General features: G+C 41.6%; 2 protein-coding genes across 9 annotated transcripts in view; both read right to left on the minus strand.

Moving 5' to 3' along the window:
- The window catches only part of ptpn11b (protein tyrosine phosphatase non-receptor type 11b), a 33,302-nt gene extending 26,965 nt beyond the window's left edge, over positions 1-6,337 (minus strand). For all 4 annotated transcript variants that reach the window (XM_088408612.1, XM_088408611.1, XM_088408610.1 and 1 more), the window contains exon 1: positions 6,212-6,337. In XM_088408612.1, the coding sequence (XP_088264738.1) occupies positions 6,212-6,225 (14 nt within the window). In that variant the 5' untranslated portion in view covers positions 6,226-6,337. The remainder of the gene's footprint in view (positions 1-6,211) is intronic.
- Positions 6,338-9,464: 3,127 nt separating this feature from the next.
- The window catches only part of agrn (agrin), a 294,106-nt gene continuing 283,629 nt past the window's right edge, over positions 9,465-19,941 (minus strand). For all 5 annotated transcript variants that reach the window (XM_088403131.1, XM_088403140.1, XM_088403158.1 and 2 more), the window contains 3 exons: positions 17,952-18,176; positions 16,262-16,365; positions 9,465-13,541 (listed from right to left, as the gene is read on the minus strand). In XM_088403131.1, the coding sequence (XP_088259257.1) occupies positions 13,384-13,541; positions 16,262-16,365; positions 17,952-18,176 (487 nt within the window). In that variant the 3' untranslated portion in view covers positions 9,465-13,383. The remainder of the gene's footprint in view (positions 13,542-16,261; positions 16,366-17,951; positions 18,177-19,941) is intronic.

The following is a 19,941-nucleotide window of genomic DNA, read 5'->3' on the forward strand; positions in this document are numbered from 1 at the left end:
ATCATTCTTAAATATTGTGCATCATCATTGTAGAACATTTTGCGCTTCAAAAATGGATTTTATTTATATTGTAAGTTAGAGTATGATGCTGAGTATCCTTAAATTGATAGTTGATTTATGACACTTGTGAAGAGAACCTAAAATTCCTGAATAGCGAGCATATTTTCCGCACCTTCAATGAATGGCCTATTTTCAGTTATAAGGCGCGTAGAATAGAAGCTACAGTCGTGGCTGGGCTTGCGTTATGCATCCGCTAGAAGGCGCTGTTCCAAAGGGAATGTCAACAGGTCGCGTCGGACCATGGCGCGCCTACTAAAATTCCAAACTCCCGCGTCTTCAGATCTTCAGGAGCCGAGTGAGTCACAGCTTTCCAAGAATAGGATTTCCTTTGACGGCCAGCATGCGACCCACTTCCCTGCATGACGCCCCGAGCGGCCAAGCAGACAAACACAAATGAGCGGATGAGATTCCAAATGGCCTGCTTTGGCCTGATAAGAAGGAGAAGAAGCAAAACGTGTGACGAGGGACGGACGCCCGGAGCTTCAGGTTAGGCCTCGAGTCCCACGCAAAAGCCGATATTACTTTCTGATTCTGGTGTGATAACCATGACCGAAATTATCACGGTACTAAAAATACAGCTTTGTTTATCCCATTGATCACAAGCTAACAAAATGTAGACAATTTGGTATACTAAGAGATGAAATCCGTTCACATTTTAAAAAAAAAAAGCACATGCACTTCTTGAAGCTGGGTTTTGAGAGCCATCCTGTAAGATCTAAAAATGGCTCACATCATCAAAATTCATTGTGTTTATTGGTTGAGACCACAGGTGTCAAATTCGAGGCCCGGGGGCCAGATCCGGCCCGCCACATCATTTTATGTGGCGCAAAATGCTAATTATGACTTCAAGTTTCTTGCTAATGTACTTAACTTGCAAGTTGTCATCAACCTTTAAGAATTTAGCGGGGGGGGGGCAACCATTTTTCTGTCCCCAATCTCTCTTTAGCACAGTTTGTACTGACCTCTGATTTCAAAACTAGCTATGTGCGCGACAAACTCCAAAATTCATTTGATTTTACAGTTATTCCGGCCCTCTGACAGAAACTATAACTCCAATGTGGCCCACTATAAAAATGACTTGGACACCCCTGGTTCAAACACACAAAATTGTCATGTTCTTCAGCCTGAATCTGAAGACAAAGGTGATCCTCTTTAGCCTCCATGCATGCTAAGAACATTCAAATCCAAAAAAACAGCGATTGCCATCTAATTATTTAAAAAGCCCCTTTGTTGGATTAAAAAAATATATACAATATATATAAGCAAAGCGCTTATTACCCATGCTAGACATTATTATCCAAACTTTGACTTTTTAACACGGCGGCAAATCTTCAAGCCGTTTATGTGGGTTGATAGCCTGAAAGCGGTTGAGGGAAAGCGGGGCATAGCGTGCATCCAGCTGGCGGCCCGCTCAGCCCCTTACGTAATGTCTCAAGTTCAATAAAGCCTAGTGGTCTATTTACGGCGCGCCTGTCTCGGCCGCTTGACAAAAAGGTGGTATACTTAGCGGCCCCGGCACGGCGCGGAGGTCCCGGCCGGGGCTAAATCGGTCACGGAGCCGCAGCCTAAGGGTTTGGATATTGCTAATGTTTGTCTCTATTTTTAGCGCCGCTGATGAACCGCGGTATTCATTGCTAAACTCCCGCACTCCCTCGCACATGACGGCGTGCTTCTCGGCGCGAGGTCGCGCCTTGTCTAATCAACTCAATCGAATCGGCCTCGCAATTGTTTTAATCCAGGGGTGTCCAAACTTTTTTCTCCAAGGGTCACAGACAGAAAAATCAAAGGATACCAGGGCCACATTTTTTTAATGTGTTATATTCTACGTAAACATGAAAATTTGGCACCAAAATAGCATAGTAAATGCTACGTATATATAATATACATGTATACAATCGGAAAACATCATAATTCAAAATTATAGAAAGGCTTTATTTACCTTTGAGTGGCACTTTTTATGCCCATATTCCCTAGTAAGGGTAGCCTAGGCTAGGCTAGCGTTATATCGTTAATGTTGACACAGAAAAGTGTGCACCGGAACTTTCCCCCAGCTGTTGGATGAGAACAGCGGTGCCTGCCTATCCGCGACTTTTGTTGTCTTGTATAGTGCAACGCTTTGCAGAATTGAAAAAAAAAAAAAGACTGAGACAGCGGAGCTTCGACAGCCCTGAAGCGAACACGAGTGTGAGCTCACTTGTCCCTCGCGAGCAAGAAAAGTCAAATCTTGGTTGGTCTGAGTTGACTATTTTACAGTCCATATTCCCTAGTAAGGGTAGCCTAGGCTAGGCTAGCTTCGAGTTTCTCGATTATCTCCAGCTTCGTTTCCATATAAATCAGCGTTATCTCTTTAACGTTGACACAGAAAAGTGTGCACCGGAACTTTCCCCCAGCTGTTGGATGAGAACAGCGGTGCCTGCCTATCCGCGACTTTTGTTGTCTTGTATAGTGCAACGCTTTGCAGAATTGAAAAAAAAAAAAAGACGGAGACGGCGGAGCTTCGACAGCCCTGAAGCGAACACGAGTGTGAGCTCACTTGTCCCTCGCGAGCAAGAAAAGTCAATCTTGGTTGCTTTGAGTTGACTATTTTACAGTCCATTTGTCTTAGTCTTCATTATAGATTTCTCACACAGTCATAAATAAAGAAAAGATTTCTGAAAAAAATGGAGGATTTAAGGGTATTTTTGTTTTTTTCATGCACCATTTGGGAATCCTGCTGCACGCCGCACCATTCATAAAGTGCATAAAAAAAAAAGAGGAACAGTTGGCGGCGTGGAGAGCTCTCCTCGAAACGCCGCCGGTGTTATCTTATTCCTCCACACGGGCTGTTGTTTTCCTGTGGCCCTACAGAGAAAACTGACTCACACTTCTCAAATGAGTCCCAGTGACAGATGCGCTCCGCTCCATTAACAAAGGGGGCTATAAGCACAGCTTTCAGAACGAGCAGCAACGTGACCTTATTTGGGATGGATAGAAAAATGGAGGCAATTGTATGAGCGGATTCTATGGAGGATTTGAAGGTTGTATGCGAGGGCGAGAAAAAAGGTTTCATTAAGTGCGAGATGGACATCTTCTGCTGGCTCCGTGAGATGCGAGTTGATGATTCAATGCGACACTCAGAAATGTCACGGTGATGATGTCACACGGACGGACGCGAGCTGGGCACAAAATCACTTTTTTCATGTGGGATCTATCTTTGCCCTGAAGATGTGACATGCTGGTTGTTTTCTGTTCTGTTTTGATTGTGCGCATTGGACTTGTCCTCATGAAGTTTAGCTTAGCGGTAGACTAACTTTTTTTTTCCAGGGCTGATAGTAGGGCTGCACAATCAATCACATTTTAATAGCGATCACGATATTGGCTGCCGCGATTAATTAAGCTGATCCTCGGCGATTTAACTTTTAGAAAGCACTTTGTCATCCTACCACCAGGGGGCAGTGTTACTCACATGTTTGCATGACAAAAAAATCAGCTATTTCTCACCCTAATATATTATTTACCGATGTGAAATGGAATTAAGTTTCTCACCAGATTCCTAATACAGTGACCCCCGTGTTGCAACTTCCCTGATTTACGACATTTTCATGTTGCGACGTGTAATACTGAGTTTTTTCATCCCATCTTCATGACACTTTCCCGGTTATGAGACCAAAAATAACTGTCATGACCCTTGAGACTTGGCTGTATTTGTGTTGTTTTGTCTCCAGAAGGCGTTTTTAGGTAAGTGCACTTATTTTCCGTTGCCCATCATACTGGATCCATGCAACACGTCACTACAATGCTGGTCTGCTATTGGTCCGCGTCTCCTCGCGGAGATGCTGGTCTGCTATTGGTCGGCCTCACTCGTTTCAAAACGGCGGAACGCTAAAGCTTTGTTTGATCGTGAGTGGTTACAAAAGCGTATTTATAGTGCATTTTACTGCTTAATTCAAAGTTGAAAGGGTTAGCCATGGGTCCCAAGATTGCTAGTGATGTTAAAAAGAGAAGAAGATGATTTATATGGAAACCATGCTGGAGATAACCCTTATTAGGGAATATAGGCATAACAAGCGGCACTCAAAGGTAAATAAATGCTTTCTATATTTTTTATTCATGATGTTTTTTGATTGCATACATGTATATTATATATATATGTAGCACTTACTATACTCTTTTGGTACGAATTTTGAATATGTATGTACAATTTTGATGTTTTTACCAGGGGTTCTAAACGCATTAGCTATTTAACGTAAGTTTGGATCGCCCGTCGTACGAGGAACTCGCCTTACGACCCCAACCGCGGAAAGGATTAATGTCGTTACACGGGGGCCCACTGCATATACAGTGGTGCTGTTCCAGTTAAAGGTCATTTTATGTCACCAAAACGGAAGTCCTCTCAGACGCCCAGGACACCCATCATATGAATCAATCCACTTTCAGAAGCTGAAAACACCAAGAAAATTCAAATCAAGAATTTCCAGACTTGAAGCAAGTACCACTTTGTGTTACCTCAACAAGTTGAGAACCCGCACAGTGATTTGCTTTTCTGTGTCAACTACAAACGCCAGAAATGCAAAGAAAGCAATTTGCGAGGAGCGGAACGCACACTTTTGACTCCAGAGCAGCCAGCCGCTGGAGTCAACATTTCCCAGGTCACCTTGCAGCAGGACAGAATGCTGATGCGTGTGGACAAATAATTAGTCCATCAGCAGCTAAGCTTCAATTTCTAAAATAATCGACAAAAAAAATCATTCAAGAACACTTCGCACTGCTAAAAAAAAATAAATCGAGAACAACAAGATGGTGCAGTTGACTATAAGAGTACAAGAAAATGTTTCACTGTTAAATTTGTTGATAAGCTTGAGGCTGAGCGATAAATCAAATGGACTTAATTCACGTGTTATTTTATAAATAAACTCACAAACAAATCCCAAGGATTGAACGCCTACACTCATGAAAGATACGTAAAAACACGTCGTCGGGATTGATTGCATTAACTGTGACATTTAGGCAAGTTCTGCACAAGCTATGAATATGTTAAAACTGATTTAAAAGTTAGTCCCCAAATCGTTATTATAAAAAAAAAAAAATCATCATGCAGCCTAGTCAGTGTCTCAAGCTTGCGCGGTAGGACGCAAAACGACAAAAATGGAGAAAATTCAACTGCCTCGTCCACGTTGGAGGCAAACATTTCCCCACTTACAGTGTGATGAAAAAGAATAACATCACGGTTCAGTTATTGCTGCTTTACTCTATCACAGATGCTTTTTTATGACCACCATTTTTTTTTCTTACAGATTTATGTCGCTTTTTATCTTTCAATTTTACTTCCTTCAAAAAAAGTCAGCCAAAAAAATATTTGTAAAAAAAAAAAAGTTAGCCCTACTACATGGATTTTCATTTTAATCTACTGGCCAGTTTAATTTGGTATTTGATATTTTTCTTCTTTCGATGTCAGAGCGCAGAAAAGAAATTATTGTATGTACTGTATTTACTTTTCAACAAAAGAAACAAACAAAAGCAAAGAAAAGCAAAGAAAAAAAACGAGTTCAATCTACTTCAAGGATTTCGAATATATGGTGTATTTTGTGGAACGTAATCCCCGCGATAAATGAGGGAGCACTATAATTGTCCCTAAAATATGATTTAATTGCCGAACTAATTACAAATAAAATGTGAACTTGTTAATGCTAAAAAAGTCAACACATACGAATGATCATTTTACGCAAGTTATGAACTTGTACGTTAATTTTTTTTTAAATCCGTATTTACTATTTTTGTCCGAAAATTCCGAAACAAATCCAAAACTATAAATACATATTTGTTGTGTTTATTTTATCTCTTAAAATAGATTAAAACCGTAATGACAGCAAAAAAAATTGCGATTTTTTTTTTTAATCATATAATCTATTGCGACGCAATCCACATTTACTTGATAATTTGGCAACCGTGCGGCTCAATGATTGAATTTATGTTTTTGATCAAGATTTGCATATCACATCACGACATGTGTGATCGTTGGAGAAACTTTATCGGCAAAGAAAGTGCCCCCTGACCTCGATCTCGCAGCTTCTGTCAATTTGGCGAAACTCGGTCGGTGCAAAGTGAAGCAGGTGTCAAAGCACTTGGGCCGAGGAAGATGCCACTTTGGAAACACGAACGAAGTGCGCTTTACCTGCGAGATGTCATCGCAGTTTCTCCGAAGTGTCAGGAGTCCCCGAACGTTGCTCTTGTCCTCGGACAAGAGTGTGTGCAACGCAACGGCCAGTGACAGCGAGCTCCAGCTCGGGGCTATTTGGCTAACGGTCTCATCAAAGTCTACGTACACGCGCGCGAGTGAGTTCCGGGTGGGACCTTCAAAACAAAGGCGAGGCCGATGCGATTTCAATCCAGAGCGGAAGTGTACTCAAGAGAAGGCTACTTTATTTCTAAAGCGTCGAAAATGAATACGTAAATAAAGCGCAGTTGTATCAAATCAGTATACGTAAAAAAGATCAAACATTGACCATGAAAGGTAGCGTACTGGAAGGAAATTCCTGCCATGACTTCCAAAACGAAAACATTATTTTCGTTTGTATATCGCAGGGGTTCTCAAAACTTTTTGGAAATCAAATTTTACAAACGTTTGCAAAAAAAAAAAAAAAAATCATTTAAGCCAATCTCAAGTGTTTTTTTTTATTCAGCAACATATTAACTTTGACAACAAGAATATTTGTGACTTTTCAGCCATACGGAAGTTTACAAAATAAAAACTGAGATTCGCATGCTTGCTCGTAACGAACTGGGTCAATTTCCCCCAAGCAAGTTGCCATCAAATAGTGACTAAAGTAAATAATCAAGCTCTTTGGGTCGATTAGACAAATTAAAAACAAATATTACATTTTAAAAGATGTATTAAACTGGTTGAATTGAGTGCTTTATTGAAAAGTCATGGATACTTTCACAATTTAATACAAACCTAAATGAAATTAACACACACACACACACACATACATACATATATATATATATATATATATATATATATATATATATATATATATATATATATATATATATATATATATATATATATATATATATATATATATATATATATATATATATTCAAACTTTTCAAACTAGTTCAGTGCTTAGTTATTTTTCATACCCCCCCCACCAGGAAAGAGAAAACATTCCCCCCCCCATACACACACAATTGCCACGGTGACTATAAATAAGATCATTATCGTTAAAAATTCAAATTTTAACAATGTACTGTACAATTGCATAAAAAAAATACCAACATTAATCAACTTTCACCAAATTACTTTTGGCAAAAAAAATACTTTTTTTTTACATGATTTATACAGGTTACAAGTTAGTCTGAAACTGAAAAAAAAAGTGCCTGAAATAAAAAAAAAAGTCAGTCCTTATTCAACCTAGAAACATTTTCAACCCACTGAACCATTTTATGCTGGAAAATATTAATTAAATCAACAAATAATAATAATGTATGTAAATTAATCTGGAACATTCACACAGGAGCACAAATGGTAAAAGTACAAACGTTTTCCTGATTGTTTTCTAAACTTCATTAATCATTCATGCGATTTAGAAAAATAATGTCGACAGCAATTAAAAACGATTTAGAACTCCCCCACAGACTTTGAGAACGAGAGCGTCACTGCACCCCCTAGTGCCATGGATGTGCAATTACATTTCACACAGCAAAACCAAAGCCTTTTTCCTTAGGGGTCCGTCCCATTCTTTGAGAACGACTGCCGTCGCATAAACTTGAACAAATCGAATATGTCACGCTATCACGTCGCTTATTAAACCAATAAAAAAACTTGTAAATAAATGTAGCTGTACGTTGCAAAACTACCTAATGCTTTTAAACGAAATCTCTGTTGCGGCGGTGACGTCAGCAGCCTATCAGCACAGCTTCATCTGGGGGGGTTATGCAATTGTCAGCTATGGATTTATTTGACCCCCTCCCCATCCCGCGGTCGACCCCGCGCAAGCGCTGACAGAACGGAGAGACGCAACATCTCCTCTCCGTGGAATTTTCCTGGAGCCAACGCTCTCGCGGAGTCTTTTTTTGTTTACATCTGGCGAGCGGTTGAAAAGGATGCGTGCGCACGACGGGCCGGCATTAGCGTCCGATCGATACGAGATGCAAACGGATGTGGGAAGGAAATAGCGCTGGATGCATATTTGCCGTCTAACGCTAAATGTGATGGATGCAAAGTCATCATCGAGTATCGGGGGATTTCAATCCATACGTGTCGGGATGCGTTGCACCCGCATCGGCAAATTTTGCACAAAATGGCGTGTGCGGAGTTAAGTGGGGACCATAACACAGATTTTATTGTCCTTGTGGGGACTTTTTTGAGGGTCAAGACTTTCTCTAATTGGACTTTGGTGTAGGGTAGAGCAGGGGTGTTAAACTCGTTTTAGCTTGCGGGCCGTATGGACAAAAAAAATCTATTCCCGAGTGAGCCGGGAGGAGAAAATTATAAAAAACTATTTACATGACTGTAAAACAACAACTAAACATTCATTATTCTTTTGAAATGCGGTCCAAAAGAGAGCAAGCAGAATATCACGACTGTATTAGTCCAAAATCATTGACATTACTGCCAATCATAAAATATTTCAAGTTTTTCATATACAGTGAACCAGAGAAAATGAATCCGTTCCGGGGTTGGGATGGTAAGGCGAAATCGTCACGTGGCGGCCAATAGAAACGCATGCTAACCAGCTAATGCGTATCAAACCCCAGGTAAAAACATCAAAAATCTATATACATATTAAAAATTGCTATCAAAATAGTAAGTGTTACTTGTATATAATGTACATGTATGCAATTAAACAACACCATTTAGAAAAATGTATCGTATAAGGGAAAAATGAAATTGTATTTACCTTTGGAGTGAGCTACTTCCAACCATAATAGCTAGCAAAGGTAGCCTAGCCTTCTTTGTATTTCTTGATTATCCCCAACTCCGTTTGCATACTAATCATCTTCTTACTTCTCCCTTTAACATCACTGGCAATCCCAGGACCCATGACTAATCAATTCAAATTGAAATTAAGCACTAAAATGCCCAATAAATACCATATTGTTAGCACACGAGATCAAGTCTTTAACACGTCGGCATTTTAGTGACACCGTGACGCCGACTAATAGTATACCAGCATCTTCGGAACGCATTGCAGCAGAGTGACTTTAACGCGAACAGAAAATAAGAGCAATTACCTAAAGACGCCTGAAGAGGGAGGCAAAACAACATAAACACAACCAACCCCAAAGGTCGGGACAATTGTTGATGCCGTAAAGTGGAAAAAATGCCGTAAAGAGCCAATGAAAAGACGTAGTATTCTATTCTAGCATTGATGAAGAAGAAATTGATCCAATAAAAACAACAACAAAAAAGGTGTACTCCATTTTGGTTGACATTTTATTTCATGATGGTAGGAACACAAGACAAAGTCATAAAGGTCATAAAGTTAGTAAAGTCCAGGTAGGTCATGCCGCGTTTACTGGGTGCACTGCCCTTTGAGGTTTGTGATTAGACAATAGTTTACATCCACTTTTAGATATAAATACGGAACAGAGGCATCGAACTTTCCTCTTTATTTTTTTTTTAACTATATATTATTATTACAATGAAATGTAGATGGGGCTTCAATTGGCTAAAGGAAAGATGATGGTTAGAGTCAAGGTGAAAGGTGGCTTTAACCCTCCTGTTTTTTTGCAAGGGACAAAAATAATGTCCCCGGGTCATTTTGACCCGAGGCATAGTTAGTCGCAAAGAAATGTGTGTGAACCAAAGCCAGTATTTAATTTTAACCAGTGTATTATGCTAATTTCTCAGGAGCAGCATTTGTGTCTCTGGGTCAAAATGACCCGGAAGTCTGTTTCGTTATCCGAGTGTCAAAAACTCAATTTTTTTTTTGGGCGTGAAAACCCATTCACAAAAGCAATACTTAATTTGTTGCCTACTGCTTATGTTTATTTTTCTGCAATAACATCCGTCAATTTGACCCAAGGTTGTGTGTGACTGTCCACAGGTTTTTTTTCCTTCTCACAAACAATATTTCTGGGTCATTTTGACCCGGGCTTTGCTTATTCATCAAGAAACTTGCAAATATATATATATTTTTTGTAACAAAAACGCACACAAAAAGACTGCATTACTTTCAAACGGGTCAGATTGACCCACAACTTAACAGGAGGGTTAAAGGCAACGCCAAGTTGGCATTAAATCATGTGGCTCTATTGTGTTTTTGTCACATACAAATATAAATATATTTTTCGGTGTGGCCACCTGAAAAGAACAGAAGGGCTAAAAATAGGACATAAAGAGAGCGAGTGCTGGAATTGAAACTTGATACACCAGCAAAGGGCTTCCTGATTTCACCTGATATTATGCACGACAGAAATATTATAGCTTTAGTGACATCCCTCCCCCATGTACATTTTTTTAAAGTGTGGCAGAAGAGACACGGCTCCAGTGTATATTACTTAAAAAAAAAAAAAAAAAAAAAACATAAACCTCCACAGAGAACACAATTAGCTAAATTTACACTCAAAAAGAAATGGGCTGTACAAAAAACGGTTGCCAGATCATTTCAGGGGGGAAAGAGTGTAAACAAACAAGACTGTTTGCTAGTGGTGGAAAATGAAGCCTCGTGAAGCACTTGGGATTATTATTTTTATTTTGCTCCTCTAGATGGTGCACTTGGTTTCAAGATAAGTTAACAGATGAAAATTCCACTTCATCTGCAACCCTTGTGGTATTATGTTACAAATTATGGAAAATCCTTTGATTTTTTTTATGATATCATGAAAGAATCAAGGGGAAAACAACACTAGGGAGCTGAAATTTCCAGCAGATGAATAAATCACGTAAAATGTCATTTCTATGTGATTGCAGCTGGACGTGCGAGATTTTGTGCAACAGAATAATCATTGTCCAAATTTTGGACCACATAAAAGCATTATGATTACAATTTTTGAGATGCATTTGAACAGGATTCACGACAGTAATTTTTTTGCGATTTTTGCAACGTTCCGTTGAGTGGCAGTCAAACTACGTCAGCAAACAAAAAATTCTTTGTTGACTTGCGTTTCACCTCAAGACAGTAGGGGGCGGTAGAGCCCAGTTAATGTCTTCAAGTCACAGACCAAACTATTTTTCAATTTTTTGTCGGTATGAATAAATTTAAGCTACGCTTTATGGCTAGAACTGATGCCACCGAACAATGTGAGTGGTTGAAAGAAAAAAATATTCATAAATAACATGAATTATTACACCTTTAAAAGCATATCCAAAATTAGTTTAGTTTGCAAAGTGTGCGCAGGAGAGTTAAAGCAAGAGTGCCATCTAGAGGAGCTGAAAGGTATGACGAGCGCTTCGCGAGACTTCGGTTTGCCATCGCTATCGTTTGCTACTCAACCACAAAACGGGCATGACTTTTGTTAGGATATATTGCCAAAGATCTCAATATCAAAAGAAGATATCAGTCATCACAGCTTATTGTGGTTCAGCGATTTCTCATGGCGTCGCTGAATGTTACAAACCCATGCGCTACTACACAATGTTAGTTCACATGTAAGAATCGTTGATTTGCGGCTGTTATGGCTTCCGGAAGGCTCACAGTCTTTCTCCACAGCCGGATCGGATTCTTCAAAAAAAAAAAAAAGGAAATCAAGTCTTTTGTTTGTTCGTTTGTTTGTTTGTTTCTCGACGGTCGCCGGGCAGGATTCGTCCCGAGGTAATGGTCTCTTTCTCCTTGCATCGCTTCATTTTTTTCCATCCTCGCAAAAAAACTTTTCCCCCTCGTGCACCGTTGGAGGTTTCCGGGGAACGCGCTTCGGAAAGATACAGGAAGTGAGCCAATTCTTTAGCTATTGCAGGAAAAAAACGTTTTTTTATGCGGATAAAAGACTAAATCCACACTGCATATGTCCATGCATTATTAGTGGTCATCGTGGGAGATGATTTGTTGAAGAACAACAACAAAAAGAAAAAACTGTTCTCTCCGTGGAGAACCCATCTCATATTTCCAGTCTCTCGTATCGTTTATAAACTCTATATTCATTTAAGAGATTTTATTTTAAGTCTGGATGCGTTAGGGTCAGATGGACTGCAGATCCAGCAAATATCAGCAGTGATGGGAAAATGAAGCCTCATGAAGCACTTGTGGTATATTTTACTCCTCTAGAGGGTGCTCTTGGTTTAAAGAGAAAGGCTTGTGAAATGGTCATGTATTATATTTTTATTGCATCTTTAATCCAAGAGTGCCATCGAGAGGAGCATAAAATATCTAAAGTGGTTCACGAGGCTTCATTTTCTTTTTCAGAAAATAGGAGTTTCAATTTCATTTGAATTGCAAAGTTAGAGGCGTATTTTGTGACTGAAGCTTCTTGACTGGCTTATTAGGGAAAAGCGTGAACTGGGAATGCGGTGAGGGAATGTTGTCGTTGGCGATGGGAAAATGAAGCCTCATGAAGCACTTGTGATTTTTTTTTTTACTCTTCTAGATGGTGCTCCAACTTAAAAGAAAAAAGCTAGTGCAATGGAAATGTTTTACATTTCCACAGCACCTTTCACGCAAGAACCATCTAGAGGAGCTAAGCGGCAAAGGTAGAATGAAGCCTCATGAACTACTTGCAATTTTTTTTAACTCCTCAAGATGGTGCTGTTGGTTTAAAGATAAAGGCTCATGAAATGAAATGTATTATATTTCCACTGTGACATCTAGAGAAGCATAACATATCAAAAGCGGTTCATGAGGCTTCATTTTTACTAAAAAGTATCAAGTGTTTCACGAGGCTTCATTTACACATCACCAGAATATAGTATTACGGTAGGATTAATGAATGAATGAATGAATGAATGAATGTATCCTGTATACATACTAATGAGTGTGAAACAATGTTAATAGAACGTAAGTGAAAAATATATGGCACCATGAAAAGTGAAAATCAACACCAGAGTTCAAGTATAATGAGCTAAGTCAAAAGGCAACCTTTTTTGTTACCACGGCGACGGCTTTAACAGCAAAACTATTACAGCGAACACGTTTTTGATGCCGATTAAAAAAATTTAAAAAAAAGAAGAAGTCAACGGTCATATGATGGGAGGTGTAGAAATGAAGAAGGAAAAAACAAGAAATTTCCAAACATTTTCTTCCCATATAAAAGCGATGAAAAGTATACAAAAATAGAAAATAATTACAGCAGGCGACACATGGGTGCTATGGAGGGAATGGAAAGGGCGGGGAGGATTTCTTGCGTATTTACTGATTTCTCTCCTCATTTCTCTCAGTGTTTTGTTTTTGCGAGCCTGCTTATTAGGCCGCAGGACAGTGTAATATTTGGGGGTTGTTCAAGGCGTCCTCCACCAGGTGGAGCTCCAGGCCGTCCACCACCACGTCCTTGATGCAGCCCACGAAGCCCGTGCTGTAGGCCTTGGGCAGCCGACGGGCCACCGCCGCTTCTTCCAGACCGCCTGGAGAAGACAACAAACAAAGTCATACAAGTGATCAATACGCGCACGCAAAAAAAGTGCAGATGGGAAGCGACTAAGTACGGATCATTTGGGATTTGCGTAGGGTTTCAAAAGGTTAGGCTTTTAAATTAAAGTTAGGGTTTCAAATTGGGCTATTAAGAATAACGTTTGGCTAGGGTTGCAAATTAGGGCTTCAAATAGGGTTATGTTTAAAGAAAAGTTTCAGAGAGCACAGGTGTCAAACTCCAGTCCTCGAGGGCCGGTATCCTGCAGGTTTTTCGGTTTTCTCTCCTAAACATACCTGATTAGGATCATTTTCAGGTTCCCACAGAGCTTACTAATGAGCTAATCATGTGAATCAGTTGTGTTGAGGAGAGAAAACTGGAAAACTTGCAGGATACCAACCCTCAAGGACTGGAGTTCCACACCTATGGTAGGGTTTCAAAGCAGTGGGGTTAAAGTTTGAAGTAAGGGTTCAGACATTTTCAAGTTAGCCACCAAGAGATAATGATGGGAAAACGAAGCCTCATGAAGCACTTGTGATATTTTTTTTTACTCCTTAAGTTGGTGCCGTTGGTTTACAGGTGAAAATATCTTATAGGTATTGTAGACCAAGTGCCATCTAGAGGAACAAAAAAGTATCACAAGTGCTTCACGAGGCTTCGTTTACCCATCGCTACCGAGAGCAGCCAAAATGAATCACACGTTGTTCACGAGGCTTCGTTTTCCCAGCGGCTGTTAAATGAATCCCTCAGACAGTGTCAATCAAAAGTCAGCATTATCTTTCTGTACATTTCATATTTCTACACCGGAGTTGTAAAGGAGTCCTTTTGAAAGAAACTCAGGATGTGTTTTATTCACAATGTGAATAGACTAGAAAATGAAAAGAAAAGATTTATAAGTCATTGTTTCAGGCCATTGTGCTTGCCATAATTAGAACCTTTTCAATTTAAATCCGATTTGAAGTGAATTCTTTTGAAGAGACGCTGACCCAGTCGGCCGTGCTTCGGCGCCACCTGTTCTGCCTCTGAGTCAGCACGGGCAAACTAGTTTTTTCGCTCGGAGTTTGGATTCCGATATTCGTCAAATCCAACCCGATCCCAACTTTATCCGCCGTACTCACGGCTGACTTTCCCGTCTAGAGATCCGTCTCGCTCACCTTAATCGGATCGCGCCCCTCCCTCGGAAATCGGGGCGGGACGGGCCTAATTTCACGCGCATTACCGTTGGAATTAATGACGCCGCTGAAAAGGGGATTTGAAAGGAAGGGCCCTTGATGGCGCGATGGGAGGATTACGGATTCTCGTTCCCTCGGCTGACTTTGTGCGCTCCTTCCTCGAGTTGTTTGGAGCGAGCGGCAGGATTAACTTCTGCTTGCTAAACATTAGAATGTCCAAAATGAGACGAGACTCTTGACATCAAATCCAGATTGCGCCGGGATGGCCTCTGTGAAGATTCCCGCTCGGCCGCTAGAGGATGCTATTTCAACCCGTTCAGCAAATAAAGCATCTGGTAGATCGCGCCACTTTTTTTTTTTTTTGCTCTCCCTCTCGCTGTGTCTTGCTGTCTCTCGTTCTCTGTCTGTCCGTCTTTCTCGATATCTCTATCTGTCTTTGTCTCCCTCTCTCTTTTGGTATCTTTCTGTTTTTTTCTCTAGAAAGAAAATCTCATTCTCTTTCAAGCTTTCTGTCACGGTCTATTTTTCTGTCTGCCTCTCGCTCAGTCTGTTTTTCTTTCCCTCCTGTCTTTAGTGTCTTTCTGTTTCTCACTTCCATGCTACCTTTCAGTTACTCTTTCTGTCTCACACTCCTGCGCTCTGTCACTTTTTGTCTTGATTTTTACTTGTCGCTTTGTACTCATCTGTCTGTTTCTCTCTTTGTCTGGATGACGCTAACTGCCTGTTTTTCTATCTCTCTCTGTCTCTGTTTCTCACTCTGTCTCACTCGCTTTACGTCTTTCGCTTCGTCTTGGTGTCTCCCTTTCTCTCGCTCTCTGTCTGTCTCACTCTCATTCTGTCTTTCTGTCTCAATCTGTCCCTACCTCCTCCACTTCCCGTCTCGTTTTTCCTTGTCGCTTCCAGTTTCTTGCTCTCCATCTGTCTGTCTCTCTTCCCATTCTCCCTGTCTTTCTCTCTCTCTCCTCACTGTCTGTCCTTCTCATTCTGTCTCTTTCTGTCTTTCTGTTTCTCACCCTGTCTCACTCTGTCGCCATTTGTCAAGTTCTGACTTGATTTTTCTTTGTCACTTCCTGTTTCATACTCTCATTCTGTCCGTCTCACAGTGTCTCTCTTTTTGTGTCTTCCTCTCACTCTGCCTTACTCTCTCTCTCTGTCTCTAGCAGCGTGGGTCTTTCTCTCATCTGTTTGTCTGTCTGTCTCTCCCCCTCCCCCTCCCTCCTTCCTCCTTGCTCTGTCTCTAACTCTGTCAGTCTTTCTCGCTGTCCTTTTGTGTCTTTCTGTTTAAATCACCTCATTCCTGACGAGCACGACATCATACGTTTGCCTGATCTTGTTCTCTACTCGTAATTTATCGTTGACATCCACGTAAAGGCCTCATTTCAATTGCGGGATGTGTGATTCCTTGATTGAGGCCAGAGGCAAAAAAAAACAAACAAACAACCAAAACAATAAAAAACAACAACATCGGAGCTGTGTCAGCTGCAGGAAACTCACTTTTTGTGACATTGTCATATGACATATTTGTCCATTTGCGGCCACCTACCCAACCAAAGCGCTCCGTCCGTGTCCAGCTGAGTGGCCGCCAAAGGCGAAGATCCCGTCACCGCCGCCTCATTGCCGACTTGTAGCGATCCGTCCCGTAGCGCTCTGCGGAGGACGGCGCCGTCGTTAAAACACTCAATCGCCGCAAAAGCTTCTCTCATTTAATCGGCGGCGCCACGAGTCGGCTAAGCGCCCCCGTAAACGCCTTGGCCAAGCAGCCATGTAAATGAGCCCGCCGAGCGGCAAACAGATGCCGCGGGAGCGCCGTCGGTACCGGGTGGCCCCCGCACTCAAGAATTGCGACGACGGGGATCATTTCAAGCCACTAAAGTGTCGTTCCGACAGAGGGGGCGCCATTAAAACGGCGAGCGACACAGATTGTGCCGCCGGAACTACACGTGCTGTGATTTACAGCGCCGTCAACATCCAAATTACGCCGCGCGCCAAAGGGACGAGACGGGAAGCCAACCTTTGCTTGCCGCGGATGCCGAACAATCAATTACCGCCGCTTTCTTTCGCACGTAATTAGCCCCCGCACTTCAATTCGGCCAAATGTCGAAAGCTGAAGTCCGGCAGGATGAAGGTGATGCATTTGTCACGCTCAAATTTCAAGCGCTTAATCTGTTTCTAATGACTAAATCTTTTCGTGTGACATTGCCACGCTAATTACTGCACAATTTTTTTTCGATAAAGCCTGGGGCTACATGTTGTGTCATCGACGGTGACCGCTCTCAACTCAAGCCACGCCGTCCTTCCTCACAACCAAAATGCCATACCGGCAGCGGCCAGAGGCGGCGCCGAAAAACAAAGATCAAGCCAAGCAAAGCACGAACGAACGAACTGTTTAAGGATAAACCGAATCCGTTCCAAATCATCGTCATTTTGGGTGCGGCCCAAGCGGTCCGGTGCCGGTCGGGGACCTCCGATCTACATAATAATTTCATGTAGGAGCAATCGTTAACACCGGAAAGCCCACAATTTTCCTCTCCTTAAATCCCTTTAGGGAGAATGTTTCATTTTTTATGAAATGACACACCCGTATCATGTTCCGTTTGATTATATTCAAATCATAAGATCGTAATATATTGTACCGCCATATCACATTTGCTCAAAATGAGAAAACGCCGTGGCTGAGGTCCGCGCTACACCGCGCGCTGTGTTCGATTCATATATATTATACGCACGCGCTACAGTAAAATGAAGAAAATTCTTCGAGAAAACCGGATTACCCAAAGGGGAACCCGCACGGCCCACTCTGAGGGTATAAAAAGCTTCAGGTTTGCCCGGCTCATCTAATTTGCGGTAATCTGATTAATTGCAAATGTCATTTAGAAAGTAAATTCCCAAAGTGCGGCATCAGCCGTTACGCCAGCAGCCCCGTCGTCGAGACACGTTTGTGTGTATTGGGATTCAGCTCCGTGCGATTTTAATGACATTATTATTTAATTTTCCCAAGTGGAGCCCAAGTGCCGCCGCGCGTTCTTCTTTCCTCAACGTTCATTAATGCGGAATGGGATCGGCGCCGCGCTCGAGCGTGGAAATAACCTTAATCTGAGACCGATCTGTCAAATCGCGGCGCATCACAGGATTGACGCGAGGGTTGGCAAGCGCGGGAACGGAATACGGATGAGGCGTAATCCCATCACGGCCAAAAACAAGGACAAAACAGTCGCCGGCGCGCTAGCGCTCACCTGCTGGCCTTGATGCGTATCCAGCGGTTGGTGTCGACGCGCACCGAGGAGCGCAGCACCACCGGCTTGGAACCCAGGTCGTACGTCATCTGGACGCGGCCGTCCACGATGGCCAGGGCGATGTAGTCGGAACGCTCCACGCCCTTCCCGCTCCACAGCACCAGGCCCTGGGTGGCCTCCGTGCGGACGCTCAGCTCGAATTTGTTCACCAGCAGAGCCTTTTCGCTGAGGGGGCGACAACCCAAACGTGACTGACGCGTTGAAGTGTTTCGCTCGCTGAAAACGATTCCGACGAATTCGGGGAATAAAATAACAAGTTGATCACGCTGGCGTTTAGGCGTACCGCCGCCAGCGTTCATCACGGCGTCTAGCGTGAATTAGCCGCCAGTTGGCAGATCTTCAGTGCTCGGAAAGCAGTCGGATTATTTTTCAGAGCCAGTTTATATGGAAATGTATCGCACTTTGATGCTGATATACTGAAACCGTTGCCGTTCCTACTGATCACTTTTGAAAAAAGCAGGGTGACTCAAAAGTGTGTTCCCTGGGTTTGACTTTGGCATTTAAATTAAAAAATGTTGGCTAGCAAACAAAATTCAAATGTGATCAGTCTATTTGATCTTCTGTATTTATATTTGGTTTTCACTGAGGGCAGAAAAATGGAGGCGTGACTGACATATTGATATATTTCGCTGACTGAAAACAATTCAGATTGTCCAATCACACTGGCAATTCAGGGAGCGAAAATAACGACTTGATTACGTTGGCATTTTATCGTACTGCGCCTGTTGCCAGCATTTATCCCGGCGTCTAGCATAAATTAGCCGCTAGTTAGCAGAGCTTGTCAGATTTTTTTTTTCAGAGGCACTTTAATAGACAACTCTTTGATGCCGACATCCCGATGCCGTTCCCACTGATCACTTTTGAACAAAGCAGGCTGACTCAAAAGTGTGTGCTGTGGGTTTGATGTTTAAATTCAAATAAAAAATGTTGATTATCAAAAAAAATTAAAATGTGATCATTCATAAATTGGAAATTGGGTTATTTTTATTTGCTTTTCTGAGAAAAAAAAAAAAACTACTGTAAATTTCCAACTATAAGGCACGGTTTATGACACTGTAGGTGTTACCGACGATAAGCCACGATTTATAACTGTTGATGTTTTGTTGAAAATATGTTGGTGCTAAACACGCACGCAGGTTCAGTTTATTGAAAATAGGACGTTGCTCTAAGCGGGCACTTAAAAAAAAAAAAGAGTAAAAAACAAAAATCCATACACCATCGTAAATATCTGATGATATGACCTGCGGCTTTTAGTGCGCTGTGATTTATCTGTGTCAAAATTCAATTATTTATTTAATTTTCTGGTATTTGGTATATATATCCGAATACCAAAATAGCCAATAGAAATAATTGATGTGCTTATTACTTTCAAATCACATGTGTGATATGTTAGTTTCCCAGTTGAAGAAATAATTGGTAAAATATTGGTAAAATAAGAGTTTGTAAATACGACAAAAAATAACTCCGCCAAATCGCAGCAGCTACCGCGAGCCGTATGCGTTTTGTGAAATGATCTCAGCCGCAGCCGAAAAATGACCCTGTAAGAAAAGTCACTCCCCTGTTAATTATGATTTCAATTTTCTTGCTGAGCGCCCAATTAAAAGAACATATGTTGAAAATGGAAAAATGTATATCGGGATTTATTATCGTTGCAAAAAAATCTCATCTCATCTCGCGGATGCTTTGATATGAGACACCCGGTCCGGTGGGATTTGCGTCCTTGTCCCGTCGATACCAATTAAGCATACGAGCTCCGTTTGAAGGCCTTTGTCCACGTTGCGTATGGTGGAATTTTGAAAGGCGTGAGAATGCGGGGCGCATCCGGGCGCATCCGGGGTTCGTTTTGTCTACTGAGCGAGAGTTGCTCGCAAGCTTGTGTCTTCAGTGGCATGTTTGATCTTCGCTTTCTTGCCTTCCAGCACTCTGGGAG

This window comes from Hippichthys cyanospilos, chromosome 2 (genome assembly GCF_059441005.1).
Source record: "Hippichthys cyanospilos isolate Australia breed blue-spotted pipefish chromosome 2, RoL_Hcya_1.0, whole genome shotgun sequence".
NCBI classification, from domain to species: domain Eukaryota; kingdom Metazoa; phylum Chordata; class Actinopteri; order Syngnathiformes; family Syngnathidae; genus Hippichthys; species Hippichthys cyanospilos.